The sequence below is a fragment of the Columba livia genome, chromosome 3 (genome assembly GCF_036013475.1).
Source record: "Columba livia isolate bColLiv1 breed racing homer chromosome 3, bColLiv1.pat.W.v2, whole genome shotgun sequence".
NCBI classification, from domain to species: domain Eukaryota; kingdom Metazoa; phylum Chordata; class Aves; order Columbiformes; family Columbidae; genus Columba; species Columba livia.
Window position 1 is genome coordinate 104,121,735 of NC_088604.1, and position 24,834 is coordinate 104,146,568.

The 24,834-nt window shown below is 41.5% G+C and overlaps 1 protein-coding gene across 1 annotated transcript in view; it reads left to right on the plus strand.

Annotated features, from left to right (window-relative positions):
- ALK (ALK receptor tyrosine kinase) overlaps positions 1-24,834 on the plus strand; it is a 339,668-nt gene that overhangs the window by 73,231 nt on the left and 241,603 nt on the right. Inside the window, exon 2 of the mRNA XM_065058665.1 lies at positions 15,065-15,184. Coding sequence (XP_064914737.1) covers positions 15,065-15,184 — 120 coding nt within the window. The remainder of the gene's footprint in view (positions 1-15,064; positions 15,185-24,834) is intronic.

The window sequence follows — 24,834 nt, forward strand, 5'->3', positions numbered from 1 at the left end:
TGCAGACTGCTCCTAGCAGCCAAGAAGAATAACTAGAGGACATCGATGAGCAGAAGGCCATAATGGCTTAGGGACCTCTGAGGCAGAGGCAGACAGGCACTAAGGAGAACCTGGGGAGAGAGAGAACATGCTCTTGATACTAAAATGTCTTACTAGGGCCCTTGTTATGATCAAGATGTGGAATAAGTAACCTAGAGAAACCAGAGCCTGACCACCAAACTGTATTGGAGGTACCTTGATGGGCAGGTAGTGATCTGTTGGTAAAAACCCTCTTACCGTGCTCTGTTCTTTTGCATCATCTGCCTCACCTCTGTATAATTCAGAAACTTTATCAAATTATTCACACACTCTGTTTGCAAGTTGCAATGTGTCCATAGGACTGTGGTCTCTTTCTCTGTTACCTGCTCCAGTTGTCTTTACAGACTCAAGACACCCTGCTGAAACAGAGTCTCTTCTGGGATAAATTCATCACGGGAGAAAAGCATGCTCCCTGTTTTTCTTCCTGCGTGGTTTTCTTTTAGTAAATGGGATGGAAAGAAGGCTGACTACCTTCACAATTTTTTTTTTTTTTCTTTGGTAGGAGTACAGATATGTGCCTCTAAGATATACAACACATCACCTGAGTGGGTTGAATTTGGAGTGACTTTTGTCATGTGCGGGACAGTTTCAGTATGTGTCTCAGGCCCATATGGTCATCGCACAGCGCACGGATTAGAGGGAGAAAGATGCTCTGAAACAGCATTGTGGCACGCAGCAAGTATTTTAATGCAAGATAACTCTCTACGCCAGCTTTGAATAACAAGCCACTTAATACAAATACAAAATTCTTCATGTAATTTTGTAGTTTCCCAGAATGTCTCAAACTGTAGTCCTGGGTAATGCATAGTCAGTTCATCAATGAATTCTGGAGGCCTAAGGTGATACTGGCTGCTGCTTATTTCTACTTGCTAAGTGGTGTGAAGAGAACCTTTAAAACACCCCAGATCCTCACCTGATAGTTCCTGTGACTGCTAATAGTGTCATTGACAAAGGGATATTAGACAGGCCTTGAAAAAGTTTATAAAACTGATTGTTTCCAAAGACTTCTCACAATTTGAAAGCAGAAATTATGAAAAGGCTGAGCTGTCTTTCCTCACCAGTGGGACACACACTTACAGAATGGCTCTCTGCAGCTCCACACATGGATCAGCTGCTTGCACTGCCAGAAGCTAAAGGTGAGGCTAAGACTACAGGTGCAGGCAGCTTCTAAACAGAAACGCCTTTTTTTTTTTCCCCAAGAAAAGGAAAATGTGTGGTTTTCATTCTGGAACTGCCTGCCAGTGTTAACAAGGAAGGGTATGGATACCAGGAGCAGTGGCACCGTTGTGGTGGGGACTCAGTCTGTTGTTGTAATTCCCACAGTGTATTGTGCTGGCTCTGACATGCAGCTCCCTCTCTGTCGATAAAAATAAAAATCCATCTGAAGTTTGTAGCCAATAGAGAATTTATTTAATTTGATTATTATTATTTTTTTTAAATGAGTTTACCATAGCTGCGATTGTTCTGTTTTGCTCTTCACTAAATTTTCTAGAAGACCTCATTGACTCCCCAGGAGGTTTTTTCAGACTGGCCAAGCTGAGAAGCTTCTCCAGTTCAGGGAATTCTCAGAGAGGTGCTTTGCCAGCTGCATAGCAAAGTCGTATCTTGTCAGATGAATAAGAATTAATTAAGTTGTTTTCTAAAGGCAGATTTTCCATCAGGAAATACCATTTGGAAAACTAGACTTCCTATGGCAATATATCAATTTACAGAAAATGCCGGGGTCTTTGTCAGTCTGGGAGAAAATAAAAATGAAATGTTTTGACCTTACCACAATGAAGCATTTGGATCATTTACTTCATTTGCAGTTATACTATAATATACTTTACCGTAAAATTGACATGAAACACTTAAATTTTAATGCCTTTACACAAAAGCATTTGCTCCCAAGCTGTTTTCCTAGATAAGATTTTATTTGCAGGAAACTTTGGATTTATTCTTGCTCATTCCAACATGTGGAATGGAAAGAAAGAGAAATCATGGAGTTTCCTGCAAAGCAGGAATTCAGATTGCTGCTCGCATCCAGCACCTATTCAGTACCACTGGTGTTTGAAAGACCAACTGGTGCGTAGCTGGAGTACCACACAAAGCAAACAAACAAAAACCCCAAGGGCTGAAATCTGTTCCCAGTAAATATTTGAGTAATTTCAAAGTATTCATCAACTGCGGTCTGTCCATGAACAATTCGCAAACAGCCAACAAGTGCCAAATTTCACAAACTGTTCATTGCAAATAGTTTGCCTCTTCACTGTGACTGAGATGTGTGCCATTAAGAAGCCAACTGTTCTTCTTAAACAAGCTTTTTACCCTCACCATAGTAAAAAAACTATATGTGAGGAGCAGGCCAATAGAGTTTAAGGGAAATTATATTTTGAAAACCTTGCTTAGACATTTCTTCATAAAAATATTTACTGCTTTTTATCCGAGGATTCCCAAGCCCAGTGAGCATCATTACTTCCGTTTTAGTAGCAGAAAAAATACAGCAAAAGGAGAAATGGCACAATTTATCCTAGATCCCATGCAGATAAGAAGAGCTGGGAATGGAATTTACCTCTCTGGAGTTCCAGTTCACAAAAGAGTATCTATGGGATGATAAGTTGGCTTTTATTTATAATGCGTATTAGTGTCACGCTTAGCACAGAAGGTGCTGTATAACTCAAAATTCAACATACCAGTTTCCATAGCAGACTTACAGTAGAGGTCTGTGTACTCCTCCTTTTCTAGATGCAGAAAATGAGGCATATATTGCAAATTGATTTGCAGCATTTGGGGCTGGCAGTGCTGTCTCAGCCTTTTCTGGCCTCCTCTCAATTTGTTGCTCTTATCATCATCTCTAAATTCACATTTAAAGCATCTGCCGAAAGTACTTTGATTTCAAGATGTGCATGCAGATAAAACATTCCACACTTGGAGACTAAAGGTAAAACAAAACAAAACAAATCCCACAACAAACAAACAAACAAAAAACCAAAACAACCAAACAAAAAAAGCCCCAACCCTGAAGCAGCTCACTGAAGGCAGCTGATGATCGCTCCTTGATTATTGCTTAAGGACCAGTATTTGCAAGCACCTTATCCCAGGAGGACTTTAGGAAGTCTTCTTGAAGAGGTGTTGTCTGCCATGACAAGTTGCCTGTCCTGACAAGTCTGGTGCTGAGACCGCATTATGATGACTGATGAGGCTGTCTAGAGCAGTTAACTCAGCCATTTGTAATCATTTCTCTTACAGGCCTTTCAGTAATCACTTCAGGAAATTCTTTTTGGACAATGCAGGTTCTAGGGAGAGAGAGAAGTGAAGTGATTTCTCTTTTGCAGGAAGGAATTTAGATAGACATAAACTTGGGGGGAAATGGAAAACAAAAATTGGTATAAAATCTTTTTGTCACTCTAGATATTCCTGCAAGGCTATTTCGTTTTATTTTTGTGTAGATTAAAGCCCCATCCACACTCTGGCTCTGTTCCAGATGCACAGAACTTCACAAGATAGAGTGAAGTAATTTGGCAGAGACAGGGCAGATCCACCAGAAATGGGGACCTCTGGGGAGAAGGAAACAGTAAAGGTTGTTTTCTTTCCTAAACTTTGCTACCATTTTGTGATGGTAATTTGAGCAGGTTATTTAATCCCATGGCTTCTTAGTACCCTTACACATAAGAGGTACATAATTCTGCAATGAATCCATCCTATCCATTTTTTTCCCTGTGGTTCATGTCTTCTACTAGTTGTTTTACAGCTCCTTATGGGCCAGTTTTTCAGCCCAGCGTTTCTCCCCAGGTTTGCCCTTTCTGTGGAAGGCGGTAGCAGGATGTAGGAACGTGTGCCAGAGGAAACACAAAGCTCCTCTTTTCTGCAATAGGCAGATGATAATAACCTGCCTCTTCCTATTCGTCTTAGACTGTCTTGTTGAGTATTTGGATGGTCGTCTTTATACCAGAAGCCAAATATAAGGCTGAGTAGGGCTTCCCAGCAGCATGTTTTGCTTCAGCAGAGGTAACCTGGGCCATCTTGCATTGAGCTGGAGCACCAGCTTTTGTAGCACCTAAGTGAACCACCCTGGGGCCATCCGGCAGAGGTGATCAGGGGTCTGGAGCAACTTTCTTATGAAGAGAGACTGAGAGAGCTGGGTCTGTTCAGCCTGGAGAAGAGAAGGCTGAGAGGGGATCTCATCAATGTTTATAAATATCTCAAGGGTGGGTGTCAAGAGGATGGGACCAGACTCCTTTCAGTGGTGTCCAACGATAGGATGAGGGGCAACGAGCACAGACTGAAGCACAGGAGGTTCCATCTAAACATGAGGAGAAACTTCTTGACTTTGAGGTGCCAGAGCACTGGAACAGGCTGCCCAGAGCGGCTGTGGAGTCTCCTTCTCTGGAGACATTCGAAACCCACCTGGACACATTCCTGTGTGATCTGCTCTGGGTGAACCTGCTTTAGCAGGTGGGTTGGACTGGATGATGTCCAGAGGTCCCTTCCAACCCCAACCACTCTGTGATTCTGTGATCAGCTGCTCTACAACATCACTCACCTCTCATACATGAATGCTGAGGATTATTTAACTTTTAAGATCTTTGGAAATCTGCTCTACAGAGCAAAATTGTACCACAGTGGTACAAAAAAACCTAAACACAACAAACAACAAAACACCAAACCCTAAAAAAAAATCATATATCTGTTTCTCATTTTTCTTTTGCACCTGAAAAACAGAATGGTGAGTAACTTTCCTTTTGCAACCTCTACTCATAGTCAAATCAGAGGTGTCAAAATGGGTGAAGACAGGAGTTTCTTGTGCCTCGCTCAGGTGCTTTATGGCCTTCATTTTGGCAGCACTTGCAGAACCTCCTTGAGAAGTACTTTGCCATCTAAATACCCCACAGTTGTAGTCAGAGATGCTGTCCTTTACCTTAAGCAAAATTAAATGTTGCAGTGAAAATAGACAATATAAGCACATTGGCATCTTTCCCAGTAAAGGGAATACGAAGTAGTTTTTCTTGTTAATGCCAAGACAGCTGTGTTTTAGATTGAAATAGTCATCTCACCCTTTTGCTATTTCTAGAAATAATGCAGCTTGCCTACCAATAACAAATGTCTAGTATTTTCTCTGATACCAAAACACTCTGGACGTTTGTTGCTGTTCTGTAACATTATATCTTAACAGAAATGCCTAATGCAACGAATAAATGGATTGAGCCATACAAATGGCAGGAATTCATAACTGTCACTGCTTCAGTTTGTGTCTGTTGTACATATGTAGGACTTGATATCATTCCTCAGTGTTCACTTTATGTTTTGATACAGCAGGCATATCTTAGATGTTTGTTCTTTTAAAATGCCATCTTTGGATTGCAAGGTTTCGGAATTATTCCATGTGTTGAAGCTGGAGAAACCCTCTGGAGCTGCAGTGACCTTTCTAAAGGTGTTCCCTCTGTCTGTGTGATACTGCTGAGGCACAGTTTCTACGGGAGACATCACTTCAGGAATTCCGCCTCTTTTGTACAGGAAGTCTCCAGTTTTTACCCGAAGATCCTGTGTTTTATTTCCTTTGATTGTGGCATATTTTAAATGTGAAAGGTTGGGGATGTCTGATTTTAAAAAAAGCCTCTGGATTTGTATTTCTGTATGTAGGAACGTTATTGAGCCTTTTGCCAACATCATCTTTCACGTGAGCTTGTGCAATAAGCATAGAATTTCCTTCCTTTCACAGAAGCAATAATAGTAATAATGATAGTAATGAGGAAAAATAAGTATGACTTATGCCTCTGCTGTTGTTTTCTTCCAAACAATCAGTATTTACTGGCCACCATTTGCAGCTGGCATTGCTGAATGGCTCCAGGCACTGAGGCACGGCCGGCTTGTGCCTGAGGTGGGCTGATGCCAGGTGGTGGATGGGTGACTATTCTGGACATCGCTTTTGAGGAGGAAGAATGGTGCTCATGTCCAAAAAAATACATTTTTTTTCACACAGAAGGGGGTACATATAGCAGTGTGGGATGCTGGAGAGTTGGGCAGGGAAAAATTTTAATGAAATATAAGAAGGGAAAGTGTAGAGTATTGCATCTGGGTAGGAACAACCCCAGGTTTCAGTTTAAGTTGGGGAATGACCTATTAGAGAGCAGCATATGGGAAAGGGACCTGGGGGTCCTGGTGGACAGCAGGATGACCATGAGCCAGCACTGTGCCCTTGTGGCCAGGAAGGCCAATGGCATCCTGGGGTGTATTACAAGGGGGGTGGTCAGTAGATCGAGAGAGGTTCTCCTTCCCCTCTACTCTGCCCTGGTGAGACCACATCTGGAATATTGTGTCCAGTTCTGGGCCCCTCAGTTCCAGAAGGACAGGGAACTGCTGGAGAGAGTCCAGCGCAGGGCAACAAAGATGATGAAGGGAGTGGAGCATCTCCCTTATGAGGAAAGGCTGAGGGAGCTGGGTCTCTTTAGCTTGGAGGACACTGAGGGGTGACCTTATTAATGTCTATAAATATGTAAAGGGTGAGTGTCAGGAGGATGGAGCCAGGCTCTTCTCAGTGACAACCAATGATAGGACAAGGGTTAATGGGTACAAACTGGAACACAACAGTTTCCACTTCAATTTGAGAAGAAACTTCTTCATGGTGAGAGTGCCAGAGCACTGGAACAGGCTGCCTAGGGGGGTTGTGGAGTCTCCTTCTCTGGAGACATTTAAAACCCACCTGGACACCTTCCTGTGTAACCTCATCTGGGTGTTCCTGCTCCAGCAGGGGGATTGGACTGGATGATCTTTTGAGGTCCCTTCCAATCCTTTACGTTCTGTGATTCTGGGATTCTGTGCAGGGAATGTGAGTTCTTTGGAAAACCTGGGTAAGTCAGCTGGAGTGAAGGTTCTTCCTAAATTAACTCAGGCTGAACTGGGACCTTTAAGTTGTCTCTTGTGTTTCTATTAGGAACAACAGGAAAAAAGTTTGTCCTTCCTTCTGATATACAGTAGATGTGTGAAAATGAACTGTGTTTCCAGTTTCAGTGGAAGAGGGGGTTTTAAATGCTCAGGTACTGTGTGACTGTAGTTGGATTTGAGTTGGAAGGGGGGCACTTGGTTGCAACATATGAAAGAAAAAAATGTTCCCTAAACTTTTCTGTGGGTGTCTCCAGAGCCAGAGGTACTGACGTGGCATTAAAGTGTGGGAGGAGAAGTGAGTTACCACCATTTTCACGCTGATCAAAGAAGAAGCCTTTAAAAGGTGATGCAGGCTGCGTGCTCCAAGAGTGAAAAGCCTCCTGCAGACCACAAAGATTCAGATCTGCATTGAAACCTTCAAGCACTCATTCCCCCAAAATTTAAATGTTCAAGGAATTTTTGCCTGTGTCTTTTTCTACTGACACTTTAGAAATATGGAGACAAAACCAAGGGAGTGCTGAATGCCACACCTTGAAAACAAGACATAGATCAAAAGGCAGATGTTGAGAAAAATATGAGCTTGTATTAAAATTTACAGGGACTGTGGGCCACTAAATATCTAAATATCTGCAAATGTGTTAAAGTGATAACTGCTTGGTGGTGTAAGTTTGTATATGCATTCTGGTTTAGTACACAATCAGTGTAGCACAAAAGAGAGTCTTAAGTGTGTAAAGAGCAGGAGGTTGTTTCTTGGTTTGTTTCTTTTTCCTTAACCACACTATTTAAAATGATACAGGAAGTGCAAATCTGATGAGAGACTCCAACTGGGTGTGTGTGTTAAATATGGAAGTAGCTATGCAGAAATCCAAGGTAAACGTACTATATGGTTTGAAGTCAGTGTGTGTAATGAATTATTAAAATGCTGTCAAAACAACTGATTTTTTTCCTTGAAAGCCTAGCCACTGTTCTCCTAGGGTTTACATTAACTGGGTACAGACTAAGGGAAAGTGCATGTAGAGTAGTCATCTAAGACAGGCAAAGAGGTGGACACTGAGAGTGCATGGAATCAGGACCCCAGTTGTGACAGATGAGAATTATATGGTATCGCATATATCCTGGTATAGCAGTCATATTCTTATAGTATGGTATATATATTCTATATATACTGCTATAGCAGTCATGCTGGTATAACATGGTGTGTGTATATGTAGTATATATACTGGTGCAGCAATCATATGGGTAAGCAACTGCTCCGAGGTCACACAGAATGTTAGGGATTGGAAGGGACCTCGAAAGATCATCTAGTCCAATCCCCCTTAGTAGAAAGGTTGCCAGTTCCACAGACTTCATCTTGTGCTTTCCTGCTGTCTGCAGTGTCTGGAGGTCTCTGTACTGCAGGAAACAGCTGGACGTAATAGCTTCTGGTTTTCACTGCAAACCTGGTCAGTAATTCAGATGCAAGTCCTAGCCCCGTGTTGAAATACTACATCCCCACAAAGTCGCCACCCCAACACTCCTTTTCCAGTTGTCATCATAAAATATCTAAACGCTGATATAATGCACAAGCATTTAAAATTCTGTATGTGTTTTTGTACATGGAGCTTTGCAGATGAAGGGCTTTTCCCCTTTGTTTTGCCAAGCTGCAGGCCAGGCAGGCTGGAAAAGCGTGTCCCTTGACACCGTCCTGCTGGTAGCCTCAGCTTTTGAGGGGACAAACCCAAGATGAGAGCAGCTGATTTACTCATCCCCAGTCCTGTGTTGCCCACAGAGCTGCTTAATTGTTCTGTAAAAGATTATTACGGCAAAGATCAGTCTGCTGTTGGATTTTTTTAAAGGTTTCTTGTATGCACACAGCTAAGTAACAACTTTAAGCCATTCCTAGTCTGAGCTTTAATTGAGACCCTGAGGTCTTTATCAGTGATTCATTGGCATTTTGTGGTGTCTTACCGGGCAGGTCTTCAGCAGCTGTCGAGCACCTGAGGTGCGGCAGTATGCTGTAGGTGGCAGTGTATTTTTAAACTATATTAGTTGAGCTGGGGAGAATATACACTTGGTAATTTTATTTTTTTAATGCTTTTTGCATGCCACTTGCTTTCAAAGTAGAAATTAAAATCTTATATTTTACAATATACAGGCAGACACTAAGAAGAATTCACAGAAAGCAATGAACAATATTGTTTTCCTGCATTTTCCTGCATTTTTAACAGAAAAATGTGGTTTACCTGTTCCCCTCCCCCTCCTCCCTCCCCACCACTGCAATGAGCAGCAGCACATTGTACTTTTGTTAATATTTTCCTGTCACAATCACAGTATCACAGTATGTTTGGGATTGGAAGGGACCTCAAAAGATCATCTAGTCCAATCCCCCTGCTGGAGCAGGAATAATGCTTTGGTGGAGTTGTAATTGGCGTATTTTGTGCTTCTCTTCTTGCATAGCCAAGGTATGCTGATCAGACCGCATCTCGCAGACTTAGCACAGGCTCTCCTTGAATCAGTAAATGTCCATGGGATATGGCAGGTAGAGGGACTGCCTAGTCAGTAGAAAAGAATGGGGCTGTGGAGTACCTGTTTACTGGTTTGAATGAGTCAGTTTTGAGGCACTTGGGTTTTTTCAGTCAAAAGTTAATATTCCCTGTGAAAAGGAGATGGAAAAAAAAATGCATTGCTAACAGAGAAGGGTTAAAAGAAAATTTTAAATAGGCATTACACAGACAGGAAAAAAAAGTAATCAGGGCCAGAAGGATAACACAGTTGTTGAATTAAATACATTTTTATTAGTGACACATGCTTCATGTACAGGAAGTGTGTGCTGTTCCCAAATTTACTCATCCAGCATCAGCGCTGCTGATGACTTCTCTGCCTCACGCAGTACGTCTGGCTGAATCCACTACCCACAGATCCACTACAGCCCACTAAGTGAAGATTTCTTCTCCACAGCAATCCAGCACAGGGTTGGTCACACACAGACTATCATTTATTCGCACTCATCAGGCTTTCAATATGACATAAAATCATTGTAACATAATGCATTATTAAATACATTTTCCAACTGAAAAATGTAAACTTGACAGACTGTCAGTGAACATTTTTGTACTTTAGAAGAGGTTTGTGTAAAGAAACCCTGGAGTACATCCCCCCATTAGCATAATAAAGCTCACCAATTATTCAGAGCAAGAAAGTGGAATGAGCTTGTCCTTTGCCTTGTTCTCCAGCTTGACTATAAACAGAATTTGAGTTTTGCCTCTGAAAGTCATCTAAAGAATGATTTGTATGAGCGTAGTTGAGTCTGTGGATTATTCACAAAGTGTTTACTTGGGCTGTTTGTTGGTTTTGGTGCTGCCTGGTCACTTTGATATAATGTGTTCTTTGTGCTTTCATGGATCACTGACTAAGTTTGTAGACAGGAAGAGGGGGAAAATGAAAGTTTCTATGAGGCTGTATGAGCAGTGTTAGAGTGACTGTGAGGATCTGTTGTGAATTTGAGAGCTTACAGGGATTTATCTTTCTTTTTCTTTCCACCCTCCCCGCCAGTTGCATCCCTTTACCTCCCAAAAACTGGTACTGAGAGCTTTTGTGTAGCCAGGAGCAGGTGGACAGAGGCAAGCCTGAACATCTTGTTGGTCATAGCCAGCCGGGGCTACAGAAGCGCCAGGGTCCTGAGAGACCTTGTGTGAGATGCAGATGTTGGGTTTCAAGGTGGTGTTGGATCTCCCACTTCCCAGGCTGTCCTTGGCCTACAGCTGGTTCATAGGAGATGTTTGCCAAGTTTTCCATAACTGGGCCGTCAGCTGACTGGAAGATATTTTTGTTTTAATGAAATGGGGTTGGCTTGGTCCCACCTAGATTTGGCTTTTTTTTTTTTTTTTTTAATATAAAAGATAACTGTGTAATATCCTTTCTGTGGAAAATTGCTACCTTTTACTTAGAACTGAAATGACCTTTTCTGAAATGTCAAGTTAGCCCAGAGACTGGAAAATCCAGACCTTAGTGGAGGCTGTTTCTAAACACATCAACACATAGCTACTGTGTTGATTGCTGTTGTAAAGCAGAGCCACAAGTACTACTAATGTTTATTTCTGGTTTCACCGCAACCAAATATGAATGATTTTGAGATATTTTTCCAGATGTAGCTGAAAGTACATTTTTATTTCAGTTATTAACTTACACATCTGTTGCAAGTCTGAAATCTAGAGGACAGGTACATGCAGGTTTGTCACCTCAGATTCACCACTAGCTTACAGGAACATATCACCCCAAGCATAAAGATATTAGGTTGCCTGCATTAATTCTCGCTATATTTTTAGTATTTTCATTGTAAAACATTTCCATCATGTTTTGCTGCTAGGACACAGATTTTATGAGGACCATCTCTGAAAAACTGGGAATAACACAGGTCAGCAAAGTGAGACAGCTTATCCACTGAGTAGTGAAGCAATATCCAAAGGTAGTAATAAGCAATATTCAGTTAGATGGAGGTGCGCTCTTTGGTTAAAAAAGGCATGGGTGTTTTGATAAAAAATTAATTACATTTCTGAGTTGCACGGAACTTTAGAAAACTACATATGTTAATTGCTGGGAATATTTCTTCCTTCTTACAGAAAAGGAAAAAAAGGGAGGAAATTTGGCTTGATTAAAAACGACTCAAGTAGAAAGCTCCTCTTGTCCTTCCATTTGCATGTGAACATGCAGGGTTATTCTATTAAAGAGGTATTTTTCATTCAAATAATGCATAAATATTTTATTTAATGAATCTGTGGCCTTGAGGCTTGACTTCAATACACATGAGCCATTTTCTGTTTTGTTTTTTTTTTTTTTACCAAAACTCTTGGTGACCTGCATGAATTTCACACCCCCTAAGGAGATTCCTTTGCACAAGTTTAAAAACAGAAATGTCAAATGTTCTCTTCAGGTGTGTGTTTCTAGCTGTGATGGAATACTTTGGGTCTGGATCTCGCCCTGGATATTCCTTTAGGCAGGAATATCAAAGAAATCTCTATTGTACCTTGCCATACTTCTGGCTACTAAAAATGGAGCTGTCAGCTTCCAGTTGCTAATCCATTAAATATTTTTTAGAGGTTCAGGTTACTGTTGACAAATGACAGAGACTTTGGTACAAACAACCCAGACAGGAAGTTAGCATATTCAAAAAGGAGACAAAATTTTCTTCGTGCTTTTCAGCTTCAGTATGAATTGTTTTGGAGAGGGGAAAAAAACCCAACAAACCTTTATTTTGTAAGATGGCTACAGTGTAGTCTACGTTTGCATTACCCTCACTGCACAAGAAGCATTTGTTTAGCTGATATAGTCTTCTGTAATTACCTTTCTGGACATAAAATGCCCTGAAGGTGGAAGAGGAAAGGTCTCTCCTTCTCCTAACCTATAGCTCACTGTGAAATCAAATCATTCCTCATTGTGAAGAGTAGCCTCGTGGCTATACAAAAACCTTTTACCCAGCATCTTTCTCTGAAGATAACTTAATTGGGGAAGATTCATAACTTCTGATACAATCTTCTTGTCTTCAAGTTCAGACCAATAGCCCAAGCAAATCATCTGAGATGAAGTTCCAAAATTAATCCTAAAGAATATGAGAAAAAGAAGTTCTTAGGTTAAAATGAATTGAACTGAATCCATTCCATTCTTTAAAAATAGAGAAAAACTTTCCGTTTTATCATGTTATTTCTTATGCACCTCTTGGTGCTGATAGAGAGGAGGTTCAGGTGTCTGGACAGCCCTGTCTTCCCTGTTCACATTTTCAACTTTATTTGTCTCAATTTTTATGCTTATTGGTGACAGAGGAAACATTTCCACGTAGCTCGTGCTGAAGGCAGGCGTGATTTCTGATGAATGCAATGTGTAGTGCATTGCAGTTGCCAGAGGGATTGTTCTAAAGGTGAGGAGAGCTGGGGAATTTGGGGTGCTGCAGCTAATCGTTGTGCTACTGGCTCCCAGGTAAGGCTGGTCAGGGTAGCAGCAGTGATTTAATTTCAAGCTCTGTGGCTGTAGTGTTAGGGAGAGAACTACATGGTGGGGCTTTCTCTCAGCTGATTTTTCCATGGGAACCGAGATGGGGGAGCAGGTTGGCTTTTCAGGTTTGTGTGAAGTTTTCACAGGTTTCTGACCCCAAGGCTTGGCTCTCTGGCAGTACTAAATGCATGACATCTGTGTTTGTTTGGGTCTGTTGGGGGTGAAGAAGCCCCAGAGTTCTTGTCTGTGTAAGACACGTGACCTGTATTTAGGATATTAAATCATTCCCCATTTGGAGAGTCACTGGGTACAGATGTTACATTGATACTGGTCAGACATCTCACATCAGGCAAAACACACATTACTTTTAAAATTAGCATATTTCAGGAACTCATTTTTAACGTTATTCTTTTATTTATTCTATTAGCATCAAACTGAAGCACATTTGTAGGAAAAATAATCTGCTTTTCGAAACTGTTATAACTATGGTAATGAAACCTGACATTGCTTGCCACAACCAGCTGTATCAGGGGCTACTGAAAGACATGTCAGCTGTGTCTTGATGTTAGGAAAGAAAGGCCAATATAAAGGTGATTCCATAGTTTCTTATCTCTTCATCATTCGCAGTTGAAGGCAAGACACCAGGTTTGATAACTACCCTCATAAATCACTGGCCTGATCTTCTGTAGCTACATTCCAGACAACAACAGAGGATATTTAGTTATTGTACCGTAACTTAGTGTAGAGACCAGGTTTAGTTGAGACATTAGGGATATTAAATTTCTGCCACTCTAGAATGGTTTACAATACAGTGTGAAGTCCGTTCTTGTCCTGAAGATTATTGCTTTGAGCCATGAGCAGGAGTTACAGCTCTTACACAAGAACAGTTACATTTCTCTTGTTTTTTCTGTCTTTACACAGTTACCGGAGTGTGCTAAAAAGGAGATCACACTGAGGATGAGACAGGACACAGCTAACACTTGGTGTTTAAAGCTTCTGACAAATCTCTCTGAAATTTTCAAGTTTTTCTTCAGTGGAAGTGGGAAACAGGGCTAAGCAGAGCTTTAACAGAATCAAAGCAGTGTTTTCCCCAAGGCTTCAGCCATTTTCCATGTTTACTGTTATCCTCTTAAATGTGTCTTTTATTGTCCATTACTATTTATCCATTCAAAAGAACAATTCTTCAGCACTCTGAATTATTACTTTAAGTCAGTTAATTCCTATTGTTATTGAAAATTTTACCAAGCTTTTATTCGGACATACTATCAAATTGTTTTGCTGTTATTACAGTGAAGCTTAGCATTGCACCTAAACTAAAAGAATTAAAGTAAGCAACCTTAGTATTCTTGGCAAAAATATTACTTAATAGATCAAAAAATGTACTTTTTATTTTCTTTTTGCACAATAAATACTTTGTGGCTTCTCTGAAAAATCAGAAGGTATCAGCAGTCCAGAGGTTTATTTTGTTCCATCAAACAAACCTTCCAAACACAAGTTTTGCCTGCCTGTACTTCTACAAAGTTAAATCCTACCTTTCCCCTGGGGACCTCGAAAAATGAGATGAGAATACTCAAGATCCTGCCATCCTCAGAATATCCAACTTAAACATTCACAGGGAAAATCTGTGGTTTCAAAGCTTACGGAGTTCTGCATTGCTCACTGACCTTTCATATTATTTCAGATACTGTTTCTCTTTGCACCTGTAGGACCATTGTGGTGGTGCAGAGGTAGTGCAGGTTTGTATAGATCCTTGCCTGCCCTGGGTCGCTGTCGTATTCCAGTTCCCAAATGCATCCTTGAGATGCACTGGGTTGTCGAACAGAAGCTGGTACGTGTTTGCCTGTTCCGTGTAGGGATCTCCACATCCTAACAGAACTTCTAACAGAATGGACCAAAAGGCCAAGGAGAACTTAGAATCACCATGAGAATAAAGTTGTCAGTTTTTCTAGTTGATGATAATGTTGCTACATAAAGCAATTTATTTCCTGTCTCCCCGTGCACATGTGAATCAGGAAGGAAGAACTGACTGAGAAGTAGTTGAGTATTGGTGCTTATTGCATATGGTCTATAAAACTGTTTAAGATCTTTGTGCTTGATGTGTAGTATACAAACAGCTATGTCATACATAATGTTTATTTTCCTTTTTTTTTTTTTATGAAAGGTCTGAGCACGTCTGGTCTCCTAGCAAACAGCCATCCTCTTCCTCCTGGTTACTCTGCTTGGAACTTGACCTGGGTCATGAGAGATACATCCCCTGTCTTCTCCCACAGAGGACGACACAGTGAGTAGCATTTGTATGTTATACTCAAGAGGCTGTAACTAACTGCCTGTGGATAATACTGGAGCAAAACAAAACAAGTCAAATGATTCATGATAAAATATCCAAACCATCAGCCCCTGAGGACACTAATAAGTCTTACTACCCCATCCCAGCCACCCCTGGGGCATTTCCCCACCCTGGTCATGGGCTCAGGAGCCCCGTGTCAGTCCAGCCTGGGGTTAGCCTGATGTCCCAATATGGCCTTGGCCTATCACCATTTCCATGGAGGTGTTGGTGGCCTTGGCTAGTCCAGCCTGCCCTGTTCCCTCACAAACAAGGTCCCTGACTGTAACATTAGGGTGCTGTGCTGGAATCCAGTGATGATATAAAAAGAAGTGGTGTGTATCCAACCTATTTTTTCTTGACATCTCCTTTCATAGTTCCCATCCCTTCCAAAATCTGGGAATCTGTTTTTGTCTGTTCTTTAGTATGACCTGTTTGCTGACTAACCACAGCTATTCCACTGTGAAATACTATGGTCATAGTTAGGACCAGACTGCATAAGGCAATATCTAATATGCAATCCAGAAAGTGACTAAAGTAGAATATATCTACTATATATCTACTACCAGTCTCTATGAGGGGAGATAAGGTGCTGAGAGGCTAATAAGATTTACTCACCCCAAGCCTGTAATTATCTGCTTGAGGGAAAAGTTTGACCTACCTGTATGAAGGAGTCCCATATTTCTTCAAATTTATGTTGCAGCCTTTTATGTGTGCAATATATATTCTTTCCACTGGCATACAATATCTGCTCCTAGCTGTTGTATCTGCTTGAACGATGAGGACACACCAATTTCGTTTTGGAAGGGACGGTAGTACAATCTTTTTTCCCTCACTTGGCTTTCTCAGAAGTTGCAAGGATGATTTTTAATTTATCCTTTATTACTTCTTCCTAAACTCTTTCAGTTTCTCAGTAATACAATTCAAAGGGAAGTCTTTGTTCTTAAAACCTAGAAGCATTGATTCCATTTGACAGCATCACATGGAGATAAATGTACTGCATCTAAGCAGAAATGATTTATTATTATTTTAGCTGGTTGCACAAGACCAAATTCTACCATATCCCAACCATCTGTTTTGCAAGGAAAGGCAGAAATTTGATGAGGTGTTGCACAAAATACAATCTTCACTCAGGACAAGTCTAAAACGTTTTTTCCCTCAGTAGCTGTAATGTGGGACACGTACCTTGAACTACTGGAGAATCTTGAAGATGGGAAGGAGTATTTTTTTTTTCCCTAGCTTTGCACTTGAATGTTTCCAAAAGTTGTCAGAACCTCCTTTAAATTAAAAGGGTGGCAGTAGCCCTGAACTCATGCATTTCAGACTGGAACGTGCCATCGCATTGCTACGGGGACATATGTCCTTGCACTTCGGGTATACCATGTACAGGGGGCTACTGTGGGGCTGTGGACTAGAGACTGTAAGCACAGCCCGAGCCTAAACGGGCAATTCTTAAAACTTCTCTCTATTCCTCTGCATACCTGCAGCTTATACGCACCTGAATATTTATTACTGAACTTCCCAGGGATCTAGATTTCTGTCCAGAACTGCTATGAGCATGACAGGGATGGATGGTGCCTTTCAGGAGCTGAATCTGAGCAGCTCTGTGAAGGTCACAGAAGGACTCAGCAGAGTGAGGCAGAAGACAAAGAACATCCAAGCTCTAAAGGAGTAACCTTGTCCTGAGACCACCCCTCCCTTCTGATCAAGTGGTTAATTCAAAATCCCACAATAAATCATTAGCAGAAATAAAACCCATCAGTCCTTCACTCTTATAGTGTTTTCCTCTTCTGTGAGAAGCTTTCTTCGCTGCTCCCAGCATGATTAAGATTACAGAGTTCTGTATAAAACTTCTATCAAAACTTTGCCTAATCACCTGATGGGACCCATCTAATTAACTGGCTGACATTGCTGGAGTGGGGCAATAATAGTTGTCTTAATTACTTTTTTTCCCATGTTCCACTATTGGAGAAACATCTTTGATCGAAAGGCTGATCAAATGGAAATGTAGGGTCCCTCTTCTCTGCCAAACTAAGTTCCCTGTTTCTATGCTCAGAATTAAAAATCCTGATGGACTGCCTCTCGTAGTTCTGGCAGGAGCAGTGCTTGATGATAGCTTTGAAACTATATGCAGCAATCCCAATAGGTAATCACTGGCACAACAGGATACTTGAGAGTGATGCATTCACAAGACCTCTTTTTCCATTTTGTCTAGGGGTTTCTAGATTTGTCTCTATCTGAGCATTGATTAATCATCCACCACCTCAAAGATACAAAATCCACTTGCCTTTCGGAAAATAAAGACTTAAAAAACCCCACATGAAGTCAAAATTATTTGGGAATTCAGCCTGCAGGGCAGGACAGGTCTTTAAATCTCTATGTTTTTGTGTTTTCTTTTACTCTCTTTGAGGTACACTCAGACCATTCCCTGTGGCTAGAACAAACTTTTAATGCATTCTGCATACGTAGACTTACGATAGCATATTAATCACCCATTTGCAGCCCTGATGGAACTCTGTCCTGAGGCTTACTTGATTAACAGCACCCAGCCACATATTTCATTTCTTGTCCTGGTTGGTTGAATATTCATTTTCTCTTCTGCATAGGTGTTGTGTAAGAAATCCATTAAGCTTCTCTAAGAGGGGCTGCAGACAGCGGGCACCCCTTAAGGCCTGGAAGCCTTCACACAGTTAATATACCTCTCTCTGCCCCATGCTTCACATCCCACCAGGCCAGTCAACACCCCTCAACATGGAACATGACCCTGGCAGGGTATGGTAGCAATTGCGCAAAGTGCTACCGACTGGGAAAAAAACAAATGCAATTCAACTCATCTAAACTCTGTTTTCAAAGAAGAGCGCGTTTTGTAAGAGTAACAGGCATAAGGGTTGTCATGTTGGACCTTTTGGGAAACAGGAGATGATGTTTGCTTTTAAATTCTTCTCGTGCCGCCATGCTACCTGTGCATCTCTTTGCCAAATACCCCAGCAGCAGCTGAACTCCTTGGCTGTTCTGAACCAGCTTTGTGCAAAATACAGAAGTACTTCTCTTGGGCTGTGTCAGATTTCTGCAACATAGTTTACGGATATTTTTTTTGCCCCTCCACCTCGCCCCTCAAGTTTAGGAAACAGTGGTTTTTTGGATTCCAAAATTAACTGGGACTAAAACTCAGGGGGAAGTAGCAAATTCAGCTACCAAATTATTAGTGTGCTTAAAAATGTCTGCAAAAAGTGAGTTCAGCAGAGGAGCACATACATTCCAAGAGTGCATAATTATTCACAGCTTTGATTTAATAGGTACTAAAAGCATAATCCAAAGGATGGCCTTAATTAACAACTTATTAATAACTTCACTCAGCTCTATGTCTTCAGAAAACTAATTTGACAGGGTTGTTGGGTGTTTTTTTTCTACACTTTCTAATGGAATGTCGTCTGTGATGAGTTCATGATTTCCTGAATTGGGATTGCTAAGGAAAAAATAATGCATTAGACTAATTTTGCCGTGGGGCCATTCTTGCTGTGTATTTGATGCTCAGTGGCACAGCATTTGCTCGGCAAGGTGTCGGATTATTAATCTTTTTTCTCTGGTAGGTCATGTGCAATTTGCTGAATTGCAGTACTCATGTGCATGCATTCAAAATATCATTTCATTCATGTGAGTTGGATACCAGATAGACACTGCTGACGTGAAACTCAAATGAGCCTGAACATCAAACAAAAGGGAAAACAGAGAGAAAGAGGGCACCAGTCAGATGAATTCATGTTACTTGCTGTTAGGTTCCCATGACTACTCGTTTTATAAATCTACAACAAATCAGACTAATACTGGCATCTTCAGAATGATAAAGCTATCATGATAAGTGGCTCAACGTGGCATAGTGAGATGCATCGATAGGAATTAATTGTTACAACAAGTTCCTGTTTGGAAGGTGAGATAAAGTCAGGAGAGGAATTAGAAGAATAATACTTTATCCCAGAGGCAAAAAAGAATCAATGCTTTCTTAGTAAAGATGTTGCAAAAGTGATGTACTACCTTAATTCAGACACATCCTTTTTGCAAGCTTAAAAGTACTCCAACATAGTTTTGGAAGTAATGTTATAAATGTAATAGAGCAAGACTTCAATTAACAGCAGTTTTTTACACCAGATTAATATAATTGCTCCATATAAAACAGTAGGTGCTGTGACCCCATATACACATGCAAAAATTGTTGTTTAACAATTAAATGGTATTTTTGTCACACACAATGTGCTGAAATCCAGAGGGAGGAAGATCACAGGAAAAGCAGCAGTTTAGCCGAGCTAAACTGAAGGCTGTGCTAAGCAAGAAATAAGAAAGAAAATCTCATTGGGGAGAAATTTTTACTTTCTTTCAAGTTATTATTTTCCTTATATCCCCCTGCATCTGCAGATAATATGCCAATGACAGCTCAAAATTTTTTCAATAAGAAAATAACATAGAGTAAGAAAAGAAATGTCTTTTCTCCCTGTCTCTCAAGTATTCATTGTCTCTAGAGACCTCTCAGACTTCATGCAAGAGGTCCTTTGTATGAACTGTCAAAACATGACAGTTCATCCAACTACTGTTTTGAACCAGCTGGAGCATGTTTTCTAACAATCACTGTTAGACAGTACTTCAGTCTTTGGCCAGAACTGGCATTAGAAATGTACTTTCATTTATTGTTTCTGCTGCACACATGGAAAACTTGGTGGACAAATATTTCTTGTGTGGAGGATGAGCTTTGTCACTTCTTAGAGCGGGAAGAATGAAATGAGAGCTATTGCTGGTTGCTCTCCTCACACCTCTCTCTGTAACTGTCTTGAAAGACTGTGCTTATAATTGATTGATAAAGGAGTCTTGGCTCTCTTCTTTGTAGCTTGATTTCCACTGAACAAAGCAGCTGTCAGAGATTTGTGGTGATTCAGTCTGTGGTGCACACCAAGGAGCTGGATGGATATAAAGTATATGCTGTCATTTTAAAGATTTCTCTTAACAAATAAATGAATGGTTGCATTATTGCCATTTTCTCGAAGCAGTGGCCCATCCAGCTGTGACTCACTCCCCAGAGGATCCATTTAAAGGCTCTGTCATGAGGGAACCCCCCAGGCAGGCCACCAGCTTGGCCCTTGGCTTTACCAGGCCCCACCAGGACATCTTCTGTCCTCCTCCACATCCTCCTTTCCCCAAAGGGCATGTCCCTGTCCCCAGGTGAGGGCCTGGCGGCCTCACCTGGCTCTGGGGTTTGGCTGGGGCTCCGCTCAGCCCAGCCTGTGGGGTCACAAAGCAGGTGTTGTGGTGGCACGAGGCTGGGCAGGCTGGGCATTGTGCGGGGAGAGTGTGGAGAGGCTCCCCCTGCACAACATCAGCGCTCTGGGCCAGGGAGCTGCCTCTGGCAGTAAATTCAAGGTCAGGGGAGCATACGTGAAGACCTGCTGGTGCAGGAGAAGGACACAGAGTGATGAGCTTGCTTGTGTTAAGTAGCATTAAATTATTCGGAGGTCCCTAGTGAACACAGGCAGGTCTCAGGGCGGGGAGAGCGGTTGCTGCGCTGCCCAGCTGCTCTCCTCACCACTTCACTTGCAGGTGACAGAGGCGCATCAGGTGGGACGGACCCCAAAACTTTGTTGTGTGGAGTGGAGTGGTGCCATGGAGCTCCTTGAGAGCCTCCCCAGAGCCTCCCCAGTCCCTCCCCTGCCATGTCATGGTGCTGTGCTCTTGTGTGTCAGCTGCTGGAGCAGCAGCCCAACACCGGGCAGCTACTGTCAGTGCAGACACTTGCTACAGGTAGTAAGGCCTGAGGTGCCTGGTGGGGATACAGGTCTCATACTATTCCGTAAAATGCACCAGTTTGCCCTGTCTCAGGGCTGATCAATGGAAGGAAGTAGGCGACAATATATCCTCAGGCTTGCTTTCTCAGCAGGAGCAGGGCTGTTAAACCCCGCAATTGTTTTTCCTCTTTAATTTGCATGATTGCTGACACCTTTTCCCTTTCCGATGTGTTTCTTTTTCTGTACCTTTCCATCTTGTGGTGGATTCACTTATTTTAAATCACAGCTGATACCTCCAGCTGCATGGTGGAAGGGTGGTACTAGGGATCCATTTGCAAAGAGTTTCAGCAGGGCAATGGTCACTTTCCAGCGCCTGGCCTGGAGTTGGTGTGTCTTCTTCCATGAGGTCCTCCTGGCTGTTCAGCAGGCTGCTGAGCTGACAGCTGGAGAGCACAGTCTCCTATTTATGCTCCATTTTTGGTGAGAAATACTTACTGCTGCAATCTTCCTTGTTATCACCCCACTTGTGGACCCCAGTATTGGCGGACAGAAATTTAGAAGGCCCTGATGAGGCAATTGAAACACTTAGACTGAGTGCCTTGTGCCCTTCTCTACCCAGTGGGAATGCGGAGGAGGCTTGAGGAACTGACTCTGTCCCTAGGATTAATAACTGGAAAATCAATTTGTCATTTCCCTGTCATAAATTAAAAGCTTATAGGCCTTATAACATGAGTATAATAGAGGTTAGTGGGTATTGATGGAGGTCTCAAAGCTCACTCAGCAGAGCACATCTCTACTGTACAATTTAAATTATGTCTCCTCCACAAGGAATATCTGTCAATATTTGTATTAAAAAAGACATCCTGCACAAGAATATTTTATCTGTTTCTATACTGCTGTTGCGAACGTTGCCCATTGGAGGAGGTGTGTTGTTGAAGGAGGTTGTGGTCCTGTTTTGGTCAGAGGAAGTGACGTCTACATTCTATGCTTGTTTCTCGAAATGTAGTGCAAATTAGTCATGTTTAAGCTGATGAGATGCCACTTAGGGTGTACATCTCTAAGCTGGCCCTTCTGCAAACAGAGAACCTCTACCCACTCCCTTGTCTGTGATAGTGAGGTGAGAAAGCAACCACACCTTTGCAAAGGGGTGACAAGCTGAGTGTAATGAAGGAGTAGTGATTTGTAAGAGTCAGCAGCCCAAGGATGAAAGGAACCCTTTAAAGTCAGACACATGTAGAACTAGGAAGGAGCAATCTAAGAGGGAACTACCTCCTGGTAAGACTTTTGCGGTTGGAAGGAGATGTGGTTTAAAGCAAATAAAGCTCATCTATTGTTGGGCAGCTGAAGAAAGGGTAATCAGAATAGTTTCTTAAAAAGAACAGGCTTTTTATATCTCTCTTTAAATTAGATTATTTTCATTCTAAATAAGGCATGTTTCTGTGATGTGTGGTTACACAAATTATCTAAGATGATCCAAAGAGTGAATGATCTATTATCTGACCTGCAGCAATGAAAAAGGGTATTTCCTGCAGATTACTGTGTTTTGGTGTATTATTTATACTACTATTTTAAGTCATTTGTTTATTACAAAACTCCAATCATTTTAATTGAAACAGCTGTAGTTGCTCGATATTTTAGGTGTTTGTGTGCAAATTATTGCTGTTAGGCATGTTGATTAAAAATAAATAAATTGAAGCACTTGCAAGATTTTAATGTCATTAGAAAGACACATGGATTCTACTGTCTTTTCAATCAGGTAGTAGCTTAATTTACTTTTCAGTATATGGCTGGGAACCTGTATCTTCTTACATACCAGAAACTGAAATTATTGTCTCCAGCCTTTCTTAAACAGATGTTTACCTTAATTTGATTGTAATAATCACTTTTGTTTCCTCTTTAAAGGTGTAATGATGATGAGCTAGACTTCTAATGAATTAACTGTTTTGTCTCTCTAGTGTCCAGTGGTTGCAGATGCAAAAGATTGTTGGACAAGGGGTTGGACATTTTTTTTCAATATCTTTAAAAGGAGATTTTGCAATTTGCTGGAACCTAAACTCTTATAGATCCTCTAGGGTCTATAGTGTCTATAGCTATGACATAAATGCATACACTGGATATAAATCTTTGTGATTTTTTTTTTTTTTTTGTTAAAAAACCCACCAAAAATCACAAAAATCTCCGCTTTACTGACTGAGCACACTATTCAAGTCCTAAAGCTCTGTATGTTGTCAATTTACATTGGTAGTAGGTTTAAAAAATAATCTGTAAAAGTTGTTAGATTTAATTACCTTTCCTGCAGTGTCTGCTGTTTTTCAGAAAAGCACAGAATGGCTTTTATTCAGCTTCCAAAGTCATATAGCCGCTTCTTTACGGGCTTAACTGGGCAAGAAAAAAAATAATCGGTGTGTCGTATTTGAACATATTAAGACAAAAGTAAAAAAGGAAGGAGATAGACCATTTTTCTATTCAGAGGCATAAAAAAATGGCAGGTGATTTGTGGCAGCAGTTCAAATATTGTGAAGTTTCTGTATTTGCAAGTGTGGTTTATATGGTCTTGTAGCAGCTACCACAACAAGAGCAGCTTATCAGTGAAAAAAAACATGTGTGTATTGTACAGAATGCTTTTTTTATAAAGTATATTACATTGTCAGTAGTGAAGGACATTAAAGAAGATGGAAAGCCTGAGGGTAAGAAGTTAATGTTAGGCTTGGAAGACTGCGTGCTGTTTGCATAGTCTTTGCTGTGTTGCATCAGATAGTATTTCTTTGTCGTTCTTTTGTACTGAATAGGATAAAAGCACTGAAGTTTTTGTCTGACATGAGATTAATTTAAATAAGAGCCTATGAATACTGCAGGTCTTCTGGTGGTGTGGAGGGACTGTCAAGTTCTGTAAAAGATGCAAATATGTTTTAATTAAATCAGAGACATGCTCAGAGGTATGAGCTGAGCAGTCTCCTCTTCTTTGAAGGACTATCATGTCATAAAGGCCATTCAGCTTGACCACAACAGGCACGTTGGATCACGTCCGCTTCTCTGTAGGCTGTTCATTGCAAGGGAAGGAAATGGTGTTGCTACTTGCATCTTTTCCTTTACTTTCCGCCCTTCAGGCAGAGGCTTTAGTTGTCTGCAGGGGCCATTACACTAAATGTGATGGCTGGTATTTAATCACATGCCCCAATTAAAGCTGTCCCAGTTGTAGGTCAGAGGCGTGCTGTTTTAAGGGCTCCACAACCCATTGATAGGTCTCTTTCGAGGAGGAGTTTTGGGAAAGTGAGATTGAATGGGGGAGCTGAGCAGGCCGTGGAGTGCTTGTGGGCACTGTGATCAGTGCCAGGGTGAGGACTGACAAGGCAAATGTGAGAGCCCCCTGGATGGTCCCAAGCCTGATTGTATTCAAGAAGAGATTGGGCAACACCCTCAGACACATGGTGTGAACTGTGGGGTTGTCACATGCAGGGACAGCAGTTGGACCCAGTGATCCTTGTGGGTCCCTTCCAACTCAGGACATTCTATGATTCTATGGAGGGCTTCTCTGCCTGGGGGCAAGGGAGCACCGAGGCTTCTGGGTGGGATGGGAGTGGGAGCAAGCAGTCACTGCTGGGAAGCTCATGAAAATAGGAGAGATTGGTGGGGGAGAGAAGCCCACAAAGAATTAAACAGTTGATTTGAAACAGTTGCTCTTGCCGTGTGCTGTCCTTGGCCTGAGTTTTCTCTTCCATTGTTCTGTGGGTTCTGTCAAAAGCCTTTGCATGAGCTGTGTTTCTTCCCATTCCCTCCTTTTTGACAGTGCCTTGAGGCACATACTGCTCGAGGTCTTGCCCAAAACTAAACTATACAGTA